General features: G+C 46.2%; 1 protein-coding gene across 8 annotated transcripts in view; it reads left to right on the top strand.

The window, feature by feature from the left end:
• Positions 1-20,140, top strand: part of LOC110486575 (caskin-2) — an 85,838-nt gene that overhangs the window by 58,770 nt on the left and 6,928 nt on the right. For 5 of the 8 annotated variants that reach the window (XM_036941292.1, XM_036941291.1, XM_036941289.1 and 2 more), the window contains 5 exons: positions 3,930-4,038; positions 4,281-4,389; positions 8,052-8,146; positions 17,920-18,037; positions 19,891-20,067. In XM_036941292.1, coding sequence (XP_036797187.1) covers positions 3,930-4,038; positions 4,281-4,389; positions 8,052-8,146; positions 17,920-18,037; positions 19,891-20,067 — 608 coding nt within the window. The remainder of the gene's footprint in view (positions 1-3,929; positions 4,039-4,280; positions 4,390-8,051; positions 8,147-17,919; positions 18,038-19,890; positions 20,068-20,140) is intronic. The other 3 variants (XM_036941294.1, XM_036941293.1, XM_036941290.1) reach the window with 2 other exon arrangements.

The raw sequence follows: 20,140 nt of genomic DNA, 5'->3' as shown, positions 1-20,140 counted from the left end.
CCACTGCTCCAAAACCGCCATAAAAAAGCCAGACTATGGTTTGCAACTGCACTTGGGGACAAAGATTGTATTTTTTTGAGAAATGTCCTCTGGTCTGATGAAACAAAAATAGAACTGTTTGGCCATAATGACCATTGTTATGTTTTGAGAAAAAGGGGGAGGCTTGCAAGCCGAAGAACACCATCCCAACTGTGAAGCACGGGGGTGGCAGCATCTTGTTGTGGGGGTGTTTTCCTGCAAGACGGACTGGTGCACTTCACAAAATAGATGGCATCATGAGGGAGAAAAATGATGTGGATATATTGAAGCAAAATCTCAAGACATCAGTCAGGAAGTTAACGCTTGGTTGCAAATGGGTCTTCCAATTGGACAATGACCCCAAGCATACTCCCAAAGTTGTGGCAAAATGGCTTAAGGACAACAAAGTCAAGGTATTGGAGTGGCCATCACAAAGCCCTGACCTCATCCTATAGAAGATTTGTGGGCAGAACTGAAAATACGTGTGCGAGCAAGGAGGCCTACAAACCTGACTCAGTTACAGCATCTCTGTCAGGAGGAATGGGCCAAAATTCACCCAACTTATTGTGGGAAGCATGTTTAAACAATTTAAAGGCAATGCTACCAAATAATAATTGAGTGTATGTAAACTTCTGACCCACTGGGAATGTGATGAAAGACATAAAAGCTGAAATAAATCATTCTCTCTACTATTATTCTGACATTTCACATTCTTAAAATAAAATTGTGATCCTAACTGACCTAAAACAGGACATTTTTACTTGGATTAAATGTCAGGAATTGTGAAAAACTGAGTTTTTACATTTATTTGGCTAAGGTGTATGTAAACTTCAAATGTAAGTGTTGATATGACAGCAGTCACAAATAGTCAGTTATTGTCAGCACGCGCTTATATTGTGTGCATCTTCAATGCCATCAGTTGGACTTAATTTAACTGTTATCCCTTGTCCCAACAGTTTACTCAAATCTTCATAAATTTCACTTTCCTTAACACACTTTGACACCTTTGTTTGGTTGTAGTCTCCGGTTTTCTCTTTGGGTTCCGTTGTCTTGTCATCCTTCAGCACTGTTGAGGAGTACAACAGCAGGTGCCTTATTTTGTCCAGAGGTAGGGAGTTCCCGTCTCACTTTGTTCATGGTGCCAGCCAGACTTGTTTTCAAATTGTTCGCCAATGACAGTGAAGTTAAGAAATTGTCCATGGAGAAATTTCTCCCCATGCCAATGTAAGGTCTCCAACACTCACATGCTGCACAATGTAGATGTTTTCCCAAATATTGAAAGCCTTTCAACATGTTCATTACGCACTCTCTCGCGGTGTAGCCTGCTCCCAAGTAGCCCAGAGTAGACTGATAAGACTGCTGTGATTCAGTGGAATGATTTAGAGTACATATCATTTAAGATTCTAATTAGAATAGATCAATACAATAGGATGGCCTGTTTTTAATTCACAATTGGTGATGACATAATTATGCATGGTTTGCTTCCCCTCCCCCTTTCTCCCTATCATACTTTACTTCATTTATTAAATCTGTTATATGTGTACCCTTTCTCCCTATCATACTTTACTTCATTTATTAAATCTGTTATATGTGTACCCTTTCTCCCTATCATACTTTACTTCATTTATTCAATCTGTTATTTGTGTACCCTTTCTCCCTATCATACTTTACTTCATTTATTCAATCTGTTATATGTGTGAAATTAGTTTCGGTTTAGGTTCAGTTTTGAGGCAATTATTGAGGTGATTATCAACTGGGACAGCGCCTTCAACTGTCGAGTGAAGGAGTGGAGCAGGCCCCACTGTCGGGAGAAGGAGTGGAGCAGGCCCCACTGTCGGGAGAAGGAGTGGAGCAGGCCCCACTGTCGGGAGAAGGAGTGGAGCAGGCCCCACTGTCGGGTGAAGGAGTGGAGCAGGCCCCACTGTCGGGAGAAGGAGTGGAGCAGGCCCCACTGTCGGGAGAAGGAGTGGAGCAGGCCCCACTGTCGGGAGGAGGAGTGGAGCAGGCCCCACTGTCGGAGGAAGGAGTGGAGCAGGCCACACTGTCAGGAGAAGGAGTGGAGCAGGCCCCACTGCCGGGAGAAGGAGTGGTGCAGGCCCCACTGTCGGAGGAAGGAGTGGAGCAGGCCCCACTGTCAGGAGAAGGAGTGGAGCAGGCCCCACTGGGTTATTTGCGAAAAGTCAAGGACTGAGGGGGGCATGACTTAAATGGCAGAGTAATAAATACCATGAATGAGCAGTGAAAATGACTGCTTTAGCAGTTCTAGTGTTAAGGAGTCCTATTTGTTTGTGTGGTGGTCTGCCCATTCTCTGACACACCTCCCTGGTCCAAACCACCGTACCAAAGAAACAGTCAAGGCTTTCATTGGCTTCAATTGATAATGAAAGAGAGAAACTGTGTATTCAACCATGGCACAAGGATTTCTGGGATCCAGTGGCCATATGACTCCATAACAATGCCCTGTGGTCCAATCACACGGTTATGTCACCACAATACATGCTGTAACCGGTCCCATGGTTCCACCACTTTGGCCCCACATAGACATCCATGTAGTAGAGATATTAAAGGGGGGATATGAACAGTGGGTTATTGAGTCAGTGCGGCCCCAAAGGAGGAGAGGAGAACAGGATAGGGCTCTCTCTTTCAGCATCCAGCCAAACCAGAGGGACAGAGACTTTGATGAGCCTGCCCTCCTTTGTGTTTCTAAGGGGAAATGAAACAAGCACGCTGACCCGGGGCTTAGCAGCCGCAGGGCAGGGGGGAGGGGGGAGAGTGAGAGATGCTGAAGCACAGTATCTGAAACAGGATGAGAATAATGAAGTTCACGTAAGAGAGAGGTGTTCTTCCTCTACCTGTCTCTATATCTCTGTCTCTCTCCTGTCTTTGTCCCCAGCATGGCCCCTCTACCAGGGCTCAGTCTTCTGAGTCATCGCTCTGTGCTTGGCAACTGAGCCCCAAAAATCCCTCTCTCTTTCTCTCTGTCTCCCTCTCTCGCTCTAAGTGACTTCTTGTTAGATGCGTGCCTTATTTACTAAAGTGAGTGGTGAGGCAAACTGATGATGCAAATCACTGTCACTGTCTGAATCAGTCTTGTATTGTTATTTTGGGTTACTATAGATAAATGGTGTGATTGTGACAGAGGTCATTGTGAGATGGTGTGGTTGTGGTATGGTTCTGGTTTGGCTGATGAGCAGGTATGTCATGGAAAGACAGGGGTTATGGGTTTGCATTAGTTAGTTAGTTAGTTACCAAACCATTTTGCATGTGGGCATGTGTGGATGCCCACTTCCCCTTGCCTTGTGTGTGTGTGTGTGTGTGTGTGTGTGTGTGTGTGTGTGTGTGTGTGTGTGTGTGTGTGTGTGTGTGTGTGTGTGTGTGTGTGTGTGTGTGTGTGTGTGTGTGTGTGTGTGTGTGTGTGTGTGTGTGAACTTTCCATGCTGTACATTCCCAGAAGAGCTCTGACATTCCTACTAATATTCCTAAAGTTTAACTTGTCTACTTTTTTATTTATTTTAACCTTTATTTAACCAGGCAAGTCAGTTAAGAACAAATTCTTGTTTTCAATGACGGCCTAGGAACAGTGGGTTAACTGCCTTGTTCACTACCAGGATATTTGAGTGTGTGTGTGTCTGCGTGTGTGTGTGTCTGTGCAGTTAGAATCGAGTGTGAATTCTCCAGATTTCCCCCTGGCACCTCAGTGAGTTCATGTGATGTGGGATGTTGAGCAGACTAGCTACGGTGGATCACTGTAACACTGCCATTGACATAATATACTGTCCTGGCATCTGGTCCTGCTGGCTCCATCCATGGCTCTGCCACGCAGAAACCTTTACAATTCACCCTGGAGTTAACAGCCTTTGTAAACTTGAATCTGTACTAAAGTAGTACTGTGTTGTTCCTCTCTGGTTCAGGTTGCTGCTGAAAGCGGGCATCGACATCAACAGGGCCACTAAGGCTGGCACTGCCCTGCACGAGGCTGCCCTCTACGGCAAGACGGAGGTGGTCAGACAGCTGCTAGAGGTAAGACACCTGGAGGGACATCAACCTCACTTAGTCTTTAACTAGTCTGATTCAATCACTATTCTTCCACATTCAACTAACAGTTGGTAACATGTTGTCCATTGTAAGTGAAGTGTTTTATTGAATAGGCTGTACAATACATTGCCGTTGACTGCATTAGACTTGAGAACATTGATGTTGAATGTGCTGCTGTGTTTCAGTGCACATCTGATTGACAATAACGTTGTGTGTGGTTTTGACAGGCTGGTATAGACGTGAACATCCGTAACACGTACAACCAGACAGCCCTGGACATGGTGAACCAGTTCACCACCTCCCACGCCAGCAAGGACATCAAGCAGCTCCTACGAGGTGAACAGAGCACCAGTCATCACTGGAATACACTGGGACAGGAGATGGTTGTTAACACATGAAGACATTATTCCATGAAGTATCATTCTTTGGCAGCCTTTATCTCTCATTCTGTTTTCCGCCTGTTTTATTGTCCTTGAACCAGGGCTCTACAGTGCGACCTTTTTACTCACAAACTGAAAAAGTCAAGTATGAGTTTTGATTTATAGCGTATACATTGCTGCTGTAGTTATTTTCTAAGTATGTTGGCTGTTTTAGCAGTGTGTAGCCATAGAGTCTACTTGAGTGACTTTGTCCTTGTGTTTCTTGGCTATGGAAATAATTTTGTTCCCATGCTAGGTTGTTTTCATGTTAGCTTGTTTGAGCTCGCTCAACTCAACTGCTAGTGAAGAGACACGGGAGAATCTCATCTCTCCCAGACAGACATGCCAGTCTCACTGTTACCCTTAAAGGGGCAGCGGAACATTTTTGTCTAAAAAAGTGGCTAAAATATTTGACGGTAAATTGTACTTGCTTGAGCATAGAACACCACAAAAACATTTTAATCTTTCACTTTTGGTAATTTCTTATAAAAACGATCTTCCTTAAATATTTTTATTGTGTTCCTAAATGTATTTGTGTGTTAAAATAATTATATTTAGCCGCAAAAATGGAAAAAAATGTCAGCATAGATTCCTGCTAGCAGATTTATTTCTTTGTGCTTTAGTGTAGTGAAGCGACTCTTGCATTCTCTTGCAGTTTGAGTTCTGCAGGACAGTGTGTTCAGAGGTGTGTGTGTGTGTTGGGAGAGGAGACAGACTGAGACAGAGCCAATGCAGACGTTCCTATAGCGAGAGAGGCCCAGAGGAGAGACTGAGGGATATGAAATGCTCAAAGCTGTAATTCACCAAGCAGCTGTGTTTAACCTCATGGAGTACAGGTTACATAACCCTATCAGCTCACACACACTCTCACGTGCGCACACACACAACCAAAAGACTAGGTGTGTGTGTGCGACCTATGCGTTTGTTTGTGTGTGATTGTTGCGTGCCACCCCTGTGTACGTGCGCATGCTTGAGACTGTGTTTTGGACCTCTGCTGTTTGTGCTATCTCCTCTGTAATCCAGCAGGCCTGGTTCTTTGATCTGGTTCTCGCAGCCTGGGAACTCAGGCCATAATGAGCACTTGTGTTCCTCAGTCAGCAGACTGCTGCTTCAAACATGGAGGCTGTGGAGAGAGACTTCCTGTTATTCTCTGTGTTCAGAGAAGAGTGAATAACAGATGAATAGAACACAATCAGCCACCACACCTCCTCGTCATGGATTAATTATTGATGTGTACCAACCAGTCAGAAGCTGAATACAGCACTGACTGACTCTGCTCTCTGATGTCACTACATTCCATACCAGTGCCGGATGTGACTAATTAAAAAACAACAGGCATTGGGATTGTAGCGGCGTCTGGGTATATCCCCTTAAGGTGATTTGAAAGTGGTGTACATGTCAGTATGTATCAATCATTGGGCTGTATTTTCTTCCTGCCTTCGTTCATACCAATTCCCTGAACTAACTTTGTGTGTGTCTCTCTTTCTCCTCTCTCTCTCTTTCTCTCTGTCCCACTCTCTCTCTTTCTCCCCTCTCTCTGTCCCACTCTCTCTCTTTCTCCCATCTCTCTGTCCCACTCTCTCTCTTTCTCCCCTCTCTCTGTCCCTCTCTCTCTCTTTCTCCCCTCTCTCTGTCCCACTCTCTCTTTATCTCCCCTCTCTCTGTCCCACTCTCTCTCTTTCTCCCCTCTCTCTGTCCCACTCTCTCTCTTTCTCCCCTCTCTCTGTCCCACTCTCTCTCTTTCTCCCCTCTCTCTGTCCCACTCTCTCTCTTTCTCCCCTCTCTCTGTCCCACTCTCTCTCTTTCTCCCCTCTCTCTGTCCCACTCTCTCTCTTTCTCCCCTCTCTCTGTCCCACTCTCTCTCTTTCTCCCCTCTCTCTGTCCCACTCTCTCTTTCTCCCCTCTCTCTGTTCCACTCTCTCTTTCTCCCCTCTCTTTGTCCCACTCTCTCTTTCTCCCCTCTCTCTGTCCCACTATCTCTCTTTCTCCCCTCTCTCTGTCCCTCTTTCTCCCCTCTCTCTGTTCCACTCTCTCTCTTTCTCCCCTCTCTCTGTCCCACTCTCTCTCTTTCTCCCCTCTCTCTGTCCCACTCTCTCCCTTTCTCCCCTCTCTCTGTCCCACTCTCTCTCTTTCTCCCCTCTCTCTGTTCCACTCTCTCCCTTTCTCCCCTCTCTCTGTTCCACTCTCTCCCTTTCTCCCCTCTCTCTGTCCCACTCTCTCTCTTTCTCCCCTCTCTCTGTCCCACTCTCTCTCTTTCTCCCCTCTCTCTGTCCCACTCTCTCTCTCTTTCTCCCCTCTCTCTGTCCCACTCTCTCTCTTTCTCCCCTCTCTCTGTTCCACTCTCTCTCTTTCTCCCCTCTCTTTGTTCCACTCTCTCTCTTTCTCCCCTCTCTCTGTCCCACTCTCTCTTTCTCCCCTCTCTCTGTTCCACTCTCTTTCTTTCTCCCCTCTCTCTGTTCCACTCTCTCTCTTTCTCTCCGCCCCACTCTCTCTCTTTCCCCCTCTCTCTGTCCCACTCTCTATTTCTCCCCTCTCTCTGTCCCACTCTCTCTCTCTTTCTCTCCTCTCTCTGTCCCACTCTCTCTCTCTTTCTCCCCTCTCTCTGTCCCACTCTCTCTCTTTTTCTCCCCTCTCTCTGTCCCACTCTCTCTCTTTCTACCCTCTCTCTGTCCCACTCTTTCTCTTTCTCCCCTCTCTCTGTCCCACTCTCTCTTTCTCCCCTCTCTCTCTTTCTCCCCTCTCTCTGTCCCACTCTCTCTCTTTCTCCCCTCTCTCTGTCCCACTCTCTCTTTATCTCCCCTCTCTCTGTCCCACTCTCTATCTTTCTCCCCCCTCTCTGTCCCACTCTCTCTTTATCTCCCCTCTCTCTGTCCCACTCTTTCTCTTTCTCCCCTCTCTCTGTCCCACTCTCTCTCTTTCTCCCCTCTCTCTGTCCCACTCTCTCTTTCTCCCCTCTCTCTGTCCCACTCTCTCTCTTTCTCCCCTCTCTCTGTCCCACTCTTTCTCTTTCTCCCCTCTCTGTCCCACTCTCTCTCTTTCTCCCCTCTCTCTGTTCCACTCTTTCTCCCCTCTCTCTGTCCCACTCTTTCTCTTTCTCCCCTCTCTCTGTCCCACTCTTTCTCTTTCTCCCCTCTCTCTGTCCCACTCTCTCTCTTTCTCCCCTCTCTCTGTCCCACTCTTTCTCTTTCTCCCCTCTCTGTCCCACTCTCTCTCTTTCTCCCCTCTCTCTGTTCCACTCTTTCTCTTTCTCCCCTCTCTCTGTCCCACTCTTTCTCTTTCTCCCCTCTCTGTTCCACTCTCTCTCTTTCTCCCCTCTCTCTGTTCCACTCTCTCTCTTTCTCCCCTCTCTCTGTCCCACTCTTTCTCTTTCTCCCCTCTCTGTCCCACTCTCTCTCTTTCTCCCCTCTCTCTGTTCCACTCTTTCTCTTTCTCCCCTCTCTCTGTCCCACTCTTTCTCTTTCTCCCCTCTCTGTTCCACTCTCTCTCTTTCTCCCCTCTCTCTGTTCCACTCTCTCTCTTTCTCCCCTCTCTCTGTCCCACTCTGCCTCTTTCTCCCCTCTCTGTCTTTCTCACACACAGATGCTACAGGTGTCCTGCAGGTGAGAGCTCTGAAAGACTACTGGAACATCCACGACCCCACTGCTCTCAACATCCGGGCCGGGGATGTCATCATGGTAGGCTGCAGGAAGACACACACACACAACCCTTTCTATTTGCTGTCTGTAACTCCTCAGATGTGCCTCAGCTGGCATTGCAGTGTTGTTCCCACACTCACTGTGCCCAACCGTGCCCCCATGTTGTCTGTTAGGACAGGTGTGTTTTCCCTGTGAACTGTCAGGCTCATCCTCTCTAACAGGTGTTTTGGTAGCAAGCAGGGAGACAGGCTGGCAGTAAATTAGTTCAGGGCTACAACTAAATTGTGAAAAGTCTGCGGGTCCCCGAGTATAGGTTTGTAAACCACTGGACTATAGGAAGGTTTGTAAACCACTAGACTATAGGATGGTTTGTAAACCACTGGACTATAGGAAGGTTTGTAAACCACTAGACTATAGGATGGTTTGGAAACCACTGGACTGTAGGACGGTTTAAAAACCACTGGACTGTAGGATGGTTTGTAAACCACTGGACTATAGGAAGGTTTGAAAACCACTGGACTATAGGACAGTTTGGAAATCACTGGACTATAGGAAGGTTTGTAAACCACTGGACTATAGGACAGTTTGGAAACCACTGGACTATAGGAAGGTTTGTAAACCACTGGACTATAGGAAGGTTTGTAAACCACTAGACTATAGGATGGTTTGTAAACCACTGGACTATAGGAAGGTTTGTAAACCACTGGACTATAGGATGGTTTGGAAACCACTGGACTATAGGATGGTTTGAAAACCACTGGACTATAGGATGGTTTGAAAACCACTGGACTGTAGGACGGTTTGTAAACCACTGGACTGTAGGAAGGTTTGTAAACCACTGGACTGTAGGACGGTTTGGAAACCACTGGACTGTAGGACGGTTTGGAAACCACTGGACTGTAGGACGGTTTGAAAACCACTGGACTGTAGGATGGTTTGGAAACCACTGGACTGTAGGACGGTTTGGAAACCACTGGACTATAGGACAGTTTGGAAACCACTGGACTGTAGGACGGTTTGGAAACCACTGGACTGTAGGACGGTTTGGAAACCACTGGACTGTAGGACGGTTTGAAAACCACTGGACTATAGGATGGTTTGTAAACCACTGGACTGTAGGACGGTTTGGAAACCACTGGACTGTAGGACGGTTTGAAAACCACTGGACTGTAGGACGGTTTGAAAACCACTGGACTGTAGGACGGTTTGAAAACCACTGGACTATAGGATGGTTTGTAAACCACTGGACTGTAGGACGGTTTGAAAACCACTGGACTATAGGATGGTTTGTAAACCACTGGACTGTAGGACGGTTTGAAAACCACTGGACTATAGGATGGTTTGTAAACCACTGGACTGTAGGACGGTTTGGAAACCACTGGACTGTAGGACGGTTTGAAAACCACTGGACTATAGGATGGTTTGTAAACCACTGGACTGTAGGACGGTTTGAAAACCACTGGACTATAGGACGGTTTGAAAACCACTGGACTATAGGACAGTTTGGAAACCACTGGACTGTAGGACGGTTTGAAAACCACTGGACTATAGGATGGTTTGTAAACCACTGGACTGTAGGACGGTTTGAAAACCACTGGACTATAGGATGGTTTGTAAACCACTGGACTGTAGGACGGTTTGAAAACCACTGGACTATAGGATGGTTTGTAAACCACTGGACTGTAGGACGGTTTGAAAACCACTGGACTATAGGATGGTTTGGAAACCACTGGACTGTAGGACGGTTTGAAAACCACTGGACTATAGGATGGTTTGGAAACCACTGGACTGTAGGACGGTTTGGAAACCACTGGACTGTAGGACGGTTTGGAAACCACTGGACTGTAGGACGGTTTGGAAACCACTGGACTGTAGGACGGTTTGAAATCCAATGGACTATAGGGACGGTTTGGAAACCACTGGACTGTAGGACGGTTTGGAAACCACTGGACTGTAGGACGGTTTGGAAACCACTGGACTGTAGGACGGTTTGGAAACCGCTGGACTGTAGGACGGTTTGGAAACCACTGGACTGTAGGACGGTTTGAAATCCAATGGACTATAGGTACGGTTTGGAAACCACTGGACTGTAGGACGGTTTGGAAACCACTGGACTGTAGGACGGTTTGGAAACCACTGGACTGTAGGACGGTTTGAAAACCACTGGACTATAGGACGGTTTGAAAACCACTGGACTGTAGGACGGTTTAAAAACCACTGGACTGTAGGACGGTTTGAAAACCACTGGACTGTAGGACGGTTTGGAAACCACTGGACTGTAGGACGGTTCGGAAACCACTGGACTGTAGGACGGTTCGAAAACCACTGGACGACTGTATGAAGGTTTGGAAACCACTGGACTGTAGGACGGTTCGAAAACCACTGGACTGTAGGACGGTTTGGAAACCACTGGACTATAGGACGGTTTGAAAACCACTGGACTATAGGACGGTTTGAAAACCACTGGACTATAGGACGGTTTGAAAACCACTGGACTGTAGGACGGTTTAAAAACCACTGGACTGTAGGACGGTTTGAAAACCACTGGACTGTAGGACGGTTCGGAAACCACTGGACTGTAGGACGGTTCGGAAACCACTGGACTGTAGGACGGTTCGAAAACCACTGGACGACTGTAGGAAGGTTTTGGAAACCACTGGACTGTAGGACGGTTTGGAAACCACTGGACTATAGGAAGGTTTGTAAACCACTGGACTATAGGAAGGTTTGAAAACCACTGGACTAAAGGAAGGTTTGAAAACCACTTGACTATAGGAAGGTTTGTAAACCACTGGACTATAGGAAGGTTTGTAAACCACTGGACTGTAGGACAGTTTGGAAACCACTGGACTGTAGGAAGGTTTGTAAACCACTGGACTGTAGGACGGTTTAAAAACCACTGGACTGTAGGACGGTTTGGAAACCACTGGACTGTAGGACGGTTTGAAAACCACTGGACTGTAGGACGGTTTGGAAACCACTGGACTGTAGGACGGTTTGAAAACCACTGGACTGTAGGACGGTTTGAAAACCACTGGACTGTAGGACGGTTTGGAAACCACTGGACTGTAGGACGGTTCGGAAACCACTGGACTGTAGGACGGTTTAAAAACCGCTGGACTGTAGGACGGTTTGGAAACCACTGGACTGTAGGACGGTTTGGAAACCACTGGACTGTAGGACGGTTTGGAAACCACTGGACTGTAGGACAGTTTGGAAACCACTGGACTGTAGGACGGTTTGGAAACCACTGGACTGTAGGACGGTTTGGAAACCACTGGACTGTAGGACGGTTCGGAAACCACTGGACTGTAGGACGGTTTAAAAACCGCTGGACTGTAGGACGGTTTGGAAACCGCTGGACTGTAGGACGGTTTGGAAAACCACTGGACTGTAGGTACAGTTTGGAAACCACTGGACTGTAGGACGGTTTGGAAACCACTGGACTGTAGGACGGTTTGGAAACCACTGGACTGTAGGACGGTTTGGAAACCACTGGACTGTAGGTACAGTTTGGAAACCACTGGACTGTAGGACGGTTTGGAAACCACTGGACTGTAGGACAGTTTGGAAACCACTGGACTGTAGGACTGTTTGGAAACCACTGGACTGTAGGACAGTTTGGAAACCACTGGACTGTAGGACGGTTTGGAAACCACTGGACTGTAGGACTGTTTGGAAACCACTGGACTGTAGGACTGTTTGGATACCACTGGACTATAGGAAGGTTGGTAAACCACTGGACTATAGGAAGGTTGGTAAACCACTGGACTATAGGACGGTTTGTAAACCACTGGACTATAGGAAGGTTGGTAAACCACTGGACTATAGGAAGGTTTGTAAACCACTGGACTGTAGGAAGGTTGGTAAACCACTGGACTGTAGGACGGTTTGGAAACCACTGGACTGTAGGACTGTTTGGAAACCACTGGACTATAGGAAGGTTGGTAAACCACTGGACTATAGGAAGGTTGGTAAAACACTGGACTGTAGGACGGTTGGTAAACCACTGGACTGTAGGACAGTTTGGAAACAACTGGACTGTAGGACTGTTTGGAAACCACTGGACTGTAGGACGGTTTAAAAACCACTGGACTGTAGGACGGTTTGAAAACCACTGGACTGTAGGACGGTTTGGAAACCACTGGACTGTAGGACGGTTTGGAAACCACTGGACTGTAGGACGGTTTGGAAACCACTGGACTGTAGGACGGTTTAAAAACCACTGGACTGTAGGACGGTTTGAAAACCACTGGACTGTAGGACGGTTTGGAAACCACTGGACTGTAGGACGGTTTGGAAACCACTGGACTGTAGGACGGTTTGGAAACCACTGGACTGTAGGACGGTTTAAAAACCACTGGACTGTAGGACGGTTTGGAAACCACTGGACTGTAGGACGGTTTAAAAACCACTGGACTGTAGGACGGTTTGAAAACCACTGGACTGTAGGACGGTTTGGAAACCACTGGACTGTAGGACTGTTTGGAAACCACTGGACTGTAGGACTGTTTGGAAACCACTGGACTGTAGGACGGTTTGGAAACCACTGGACTGTAGGACGGTTTGAAAACCACTGGACTGTAGGACGGTTTGAAAACCACTGGACTGTAGGACGGTTTGGAAACCACTGGACTGTAGGACGGTTCGGAAACCACTGGACTGTAGGACGGTTTAAAAACCGCTGGACTGTAGGACGGTTTGGAAACCACTGGACTGTAGGACGGTTTGGAAACCACTGGACTGTAGGACGGTTTGGAAACCACTGGACTGTAGGACAGTTTGGAAACCACTGGACTGTAGGACGGTTTGGAAACCACTGGACTGTAGGACGGTTTGGAAACCACTGGACTGTAGGACGGTTCGGAAACCACTGGACTGTAGGACGGTTTAAAAACCGCTGGACTGTAGGACGGTTTGGAAACCGCTGGACTGTAGGACGGTTTGGAAAACCACTGGACTGTAGGTACAGTTTGGAAACCACTGGACTGTAGGACGGTTTGGAAACCACTGGACTGTAGGACGGTTTGGAAACCACTGGACTGTAGGACGGTTTGGAAACCACTGGACTGTAGGTACAGTTTGGAAACCACTGGACTGTAGGACGGTTTGGAAACCACTGGACTGTAGGACAGTTTGGAAACCACTGGACTGTAGGACTGTTTGGAAACCACTGGACTGTAGGACAGTTTGGAAACCACTGGACTGTAGGACGGTTTGGAAACCACTGGACTGTAGGACTGTTTGGAAACCACTGGACTGTAGGACTGTTTGGATACCACTGGACTATAGGAAGGTTGGTAAACCACTGGACTATAGGAAGGTTGGTAAACCACTGGACTATAGGACGGTTTGTAAACCACTGGACTATAGGAAGGTTGGTAAACCACTGGACTGTAGGACGGTTTGGAAACCACTGGACTGTAGGACGGTTTGGAAACCACTGGACTATAGGAAGGTTGGTAAACCACTGGACTATAGGAAGGTTGGTAAACCACTGGACTGTAGGACGGTTGGTAAACCACTGGACTGTAGGACAGTTTGGAAACCACTGGACTGTAGGACTGTTTGGAAACCACTGGACTGTAGGACGGTTTAAAAACCACTGGACTGTAGGACGGTTTGAAAACCACTGGACTGTAGGACGGTTTGGAAACCACTGGACTGTAGGACGGTTTGGAAACCACTGGACTGTAGGACGGTTTGGAAACCACTGGACTGTAGGACGGTTTAAAAACCACTGGACTGTAGGACGGTTTGAAAACCACTGGACTGTAGGACGGTTTGGAAACCACTGGACTGTAGGACGGTTTGGAAACCACTGGACTGTAGGACGGTTTGGAAACCACTGGACTGTAGGACGGTTTAAAAACCACTGGACTGTAGGACGGTTTGGAAACCACTGGACTGTAGGACGGTTTAAAAACCACTGGACTGTAGGACGGTTTGAAAACCACTGGACTGTAGGACGGTTTGGAAACCACTGGACTGTAGGACTGTTTGGAAACCACTGGACTGTAGGACTGTTTGGAAACCACTGGACTGTAGGACGGTTTGAAAACCACTGGACTGTAGGACTGTTTGGAAACCACTGGACTGTAGGACGGTTTGGAAACCACTGGACTGTAGGACGGTTTGGAAACCATGAGTCCATGAATGGGGTCTACTTGATGTGATCAACTTACCATCAGTCATAAAGCACATATAGTCACTAGTGAAAGTCTACACACCCCTTGCACAGTCTTCACATTTTACTGCCTTAAAATGTTGTCTCAAAAGGGAATACATTTGATTTTGTTCCTACCGATCAACACAACCTTCTCCACATTCCCAAAGTTAAATAAAAATTATAGAATTAAAAAAAATTAAAAATTAAAAAATTAAAAAGATGTCTTGATTGTGTGTCTTTACGCCCAGAGTTAATACTTCATTGTAAGGCAGCAAAATGTGTAGACTGTGACAGGATGTAGAGACCATCACTAGGCACTGTACTGAACCTGATGTACATGTCATCTATCAGTTCACTGTTCTGAACCTGACCTATACATGTCATCTATCAGTTCACTGTACTGAACCTGACCTACATGTCATCTATCAGTTCACTGTACTGAACCTGATGTACATGTCATCTATCAGTTCACTGTTCTGAACCTGACCTATACATGTCATCTATCAGTTCACTGTTCTGAACCTGACCTACATGTCATCTATCAGTTCACTGTACTGAACCTGACCTACATGTCATCTATCAGTTCACTGTTCTGAACCTGATGTACATGTCATCTATCAGTTCACTGTACTGAACCTGACCTACATGTCATCTATCAGTTCACTGTACTGAACCTGATGTACATGTCATCTATCAGTTCACTGTACTGAACCTGATGTACATGTCATCTATCAGTTCACTGTACTGAACCTGATGTACATGTCATCTATCAGTTCACTGTACTGAACCTGATGTACATGTCATCTATCAGTTCACTGTACTGAACCTGACGTACATGTCATCTATCAGTTCACTGTACTGAACCTGATGTACATGTCATCTATCAGTTCACTGTACTGAACCTGATGTACATGTCATCTATCAGTTCACTGTTCTGAACCTGACCTACATGTCATCTATCAGTTCACTGTACTGAACCTGACCTACATGTCATCTATCAGTTCACTGTACTGAACCTGACCTACATGTCATCTATCAGTTCACTGTACTGAACCTGACCTACATGTCATCTATCAGTTCACTGTACTGAACCTGATGTACATGTCATCTATCAGTTCACTGTACTGAACCTGACCTACATGTCATCTATCAGTTCACTGTACTGAACCTGACCTACATGTCATCTATCAGTTCACTGTACTGAACCTGACCTACATGTCATCTATCAGTTCACTGTACTGAACCTGATGTACATGTCATCTATCAGTTCACTGTACTGAACCTGACCTACATGTCATCTATCAGTTCACTGTACTGAACCTGACCTACATGTCATCTATCAGTTCACTGTACTGAACCTGACCTACATGTCATCTATCAGTTCACTGTACTGAACCTGACCTACATGTCATCTATCAGTTCACTGTACTGAACCTGATGTACATGTCATCTATCAGTTCACTGTACTGAACCTGACCTACATGTCATCTATCAGTTCACTGTACTGAACCTGACCTACATGTCATCTATCAGTTCACTGTACTGAACCTGACCTACATGTCATCTATCAGTTCACTGTACTGAACCTGATGTACATGTCATCTATCAGTTCACTGTACTGAACCTGACCTACATGTCATCTATCAGTTCACTGTACTGAACCTGACCTACATGTCATCTATCAGTTCACTGTACTGAACCTGATGTACATGTCATCTATCAGTTCACTGTACTGAACCTGACCTACATGTCATCTATCAGTTCACTGTACTGAACCTGATGTACATGTCATCTATCAGTTCACTGTACTGAACCTGACCTACATGTCATCTATCAGTTCACTGTACTGAACCTGACCTACATGTCATCTATCAGTTCACTGTACTGAACCTGACCTACATGTCATCTATCAGTTCACTGTTCTGAACCTGACCTACATGTCATCTATCAGTTCACTGTACTGAACCTGACCTACATGTCATCTATCAGTTCACTGTACTGAACCTGATCTACATGTCATCTATCAGTTCACTGTACTGAACCTGACCTACATGTCATCTATCAGTTCACTGTACTGAACCTGACCTACATGTCATCTATCAGTTCACTGTACTGAACCTGACCTACATGTCATCTATCAGTTCTAGGTCCTTAGGGGTATAGTGCACAACAGGTGAACTTCACTATCCATATTCCTGAGGGGGAACTAGTTTATAGGAAGAGAGTATATATCTGAAGGGTGGCTCTCTTTGAGCCCAGAGAGACGGGTAGGGACAGACCCTGGTATTCATCCAGTACATCACTCCCACTCAGAAATGACTCTACTACTACTGTCTCACACACACACACACACACACACACACACACACACACACACACACATCGTCTCATGAACCCTGGCCTGTTTTACTTCTTGGGAGTGTGTCGGCCTATTCTGCTGCTGTGGGGGTTGCTTCAATACCAGAGAGAAACAATTCATAAACCTTGCTCTCAGGCCATCCACCTCTTCCATCAACTAGCCTTTCCACACCTCACACACACATGTACATGTTAGATACTGGGCAAAGGGTTGGCTGACATCTTAGTGGGGACCGGTGCCGAACCAAAACGCAAAAAGTGGTCGGGCAGAGCAAGGCGGGTGAAGAGGATTGGACAGGCTGATAGCGATGTTGTGTTTCCGTAAGTGGATGAATTTGTCTAATTTAGCATGTAGGGTAAAGCCTCAAATCTTAGCAACATCTTCCATTTCTAATGAGCTCGGAAAAAAGTGAATAATTACAAAGAAATATTTAATTTTGTGTGGCTACATCACCAGCGATTAAAAAGCAAAAATAAAGACGTTCTAATTGAGCGAGGCGTCGGAGCCTGCAGGGTTTTTATCATTGAAAACAATGCATTGTAAAATAAATCCTAAGCATGTGTGCCTTCAGCGAATTTAGGCCTTTAGAAAAATATGTTTTGCCAACTTGGACAGGTCAGTAAATGTCAATGTATTTTTCTATTGCTGTCAAACCTGCTCATTCAGTACATGCTAGTTCCCCCTCTACCCACATCTTTTACCAGACACACAACCCAACACCCCTGTTCTCCCCTATACCCTCAGCCCCCTAACCCTAATGTCCCTTGGCTTGTATCCTCTGACTAAGGCTGCTAAATTAGGGAGCAGAGACAATGGCCTGGGTTTTAGCAGCTCACGTGGACAAATGGAACATGATCAGAAACACATGACTACTGTCATCATCTGTTTATGTGCTTGACCTTTTGGTTCTCTCCCTCGGTTTGTTATTGTACTACAGTTGATCTCAGGGCTGTGGCGCTGCTTTTGTACCACCCTCCCAAATTATGTAAAACATCTTTGACATTATGAAAACAAACCATACAGAGACATAGATACACAGATGAGGTTGTTAACGCGTAGAATGTGTTTCAAGTTGGAACATGTACTTTCTGTCATTGTCCCAGAACTGCACACTTCAGGTCAGGTACACTCCTACACACACGTACATAAACAGTGGAAATAACACCACGTTGTTATAGAATCTCACAGACCTACCTGCCTCAATATGGAGAGACACTGGGTAGTAATAGCCATCTGATTGGTTTAGACCTGTCTTAATGTTTGTTTTGATTGGCTGCCTGGCAGGTCCTAGAGCAGCACATGGACGGGCGCTGGAAGGGGCACATCCACGACAGCCAGAGGGGCACCGACCGGGTTGGCTACTTCCCCCCGAACATTGTAGAGGTCATCAGCAGACGCTCAGGTCAGTCACACCACACACACACACACACACACACACACACACACACACACACACACCCAATAAGGTCAGTGTAATCATTAGCCATTCCCCACTCCCATCTGAAAGCAATGGGCAAAGAGAGAGAGCCCTCTGACATTTGCCTCTTTCATTGCGTAACCGTGGCACCCGCAGCAAACGGAGGATTCGTAGCTTGTTGAGTCAGCTGCCGGCATGTCGGAACATCAACACACAGACACACACACACACTCACACACTAATTCACTCATCTCCCAGACATGTCAGCACACTCACAATGCAGGATTAAGTCAGAAATGGAAAGGGAAATGGCTTGGAACTGCAGGAGTCATCTGCTATTGTACATTATGTAAAAACTCCCACCCTTACCCACGCAGTCTACCTCTAATACCGGTTAGATTAACAGAAGGTGTCAGTTACCTACCTAACACCACAGAAGAAGATAATCCGCCCCACACCACCTCTTTGATGTGCACTAGAGGGAGAAATCCCTGAGTGAATAGGTTGGCTTGGTGACACTCACGGAGCAGCTTTGACAGAACAGGGAGCAGCTCAGCACTGCAGTCAGTGAAAAATGACAGGTTTCTGTCTTCTCTGCAAGTCTGTCACCACAACAAAAGATCAGGGGAACGGGAGACCCATCTTAAATTGTCCCTCTGCACCTACTGTACCTTCAGAAAGTACTCACACCCCGTTACTTTTTCCATATTTTGATGTTACAGCCTGAATTTTAAAAGTATTACAATGAAATGTTGTGTCACTGATCTACACACAATACCCCATAATGTCAAAGTGGAATTTTGTTTTTAGAAATCTTTACAAATTCATAGAAAATGAAAAGTTGAAATGTTTTCAACCCCTTTTGTTATGGCAAGCCTAAATACGTACAGGAGTAAAAAGGTGCTTAACAAGTCACATAAGTTGCATGGACTCACTCTGTGTTCAATAATAGTGTTAACATGATTTTTATTATCTGTAAATTCCCTCAGTCAAGTAGTGAATATCAAGCACAGATTCAACCACAAAGACCAGGGAGGTTTTCCTGTGCCTCGCAAAGAAGAGCACCTATTGGTAGTTGGGAGTTAAAAATAAAAGCATTGAGTGACCTAGTTACAGTTGTGCCTTAAATTGTCTTGACAATCTAAGGTATGACAATGGCTGTCTAGCAATGATCAACAACCAACTTGGCAGAGCATGAAGAAGTTTATATTTATATTGCACAGCTGTTAGAGACTTACCCAGAAAGACTCACAGCTGTAATCACTGGCAAAGACGTTTCTAACATGTATTGACTCAGGGGTGTGAATACTTATGTAAATTAGATCATTCTGTATTTCATTTTCAATACATTTACAAAAATGTACTACAAAAAAATAGATATACCGGTATATTCTTTTCACTTTGTCATTATGGGGTATTGTGTATAGATGGGTGAGATTTAAAAAAATCTATTGAATACATTTTGAATTTAGGCTGTGCCTCAACAAAATGTGGAATAAGTCAAGGGGTATGAATACTTCCTGAAGGAACTGTTTCTCCCTTGGCTCCACACACACACACACACACACACACACACACACACACTGATAGGTTGTATCGCTATACATCACTGCATTGGAAGAGCAGTGGTGGCCCCTCTTCATGACAGGTTGGCCCCTCCAGAGAACACCTCATTTCCCAGACTGCCTTGGTTGGACTAATCCCTCATGCTTCCAATCCATCCCTTCCTCCTCCTCTTCTCTCAGCGTCTCTCCATCCATACCATGTAATGTCCACCTCTAACCATCAGCTTGCTTTAACCTCCTCTCTGTCTGTGTCCTACCTGTTTGACCCTGTAGGGGGCACCCTGTCCCGGCACGCCTCTCTGCCCACCCAGCGCCACCAGCTCCTCTCCAGAGCCCCCCTCTCCTCCAGCCTGAGCTCAGCCCCCCAGACCGACGACTCCTACACACTGTACACCCCCAACAATCCCCAGCTGGCCCTCCCCCACACCATTGGCCTCAGCGCCAACCCAGGTATATACACACACACCCTTATACATGCACTCAGAGGACAGACGCACATTGAAACCTGTATACGGTACTCAGT

The sequence above is a fragment of the Oncorhynchus mykiss genome, chromosome 13, assembly GCF_013265735.2.
Source record: "Oncorhynchus mykiss isolate Arlee chromosome 13, USDA_OmykA_1.1, whole genome shotgun sequence".
NCBI classification, from domain to species: domain Eukaryota; kingdom Metazoa; phylum Chordata; class Actinopteri; order Salmoniformes; family Salmonidae; genus Oncorhynchus; species Oncorhynchus mykiss.
The sequence above is the reverse complement of the archived record's forward strand: the minus strand, read 5'-3'. Positions and strand labels throughout refer to the sequence as shown.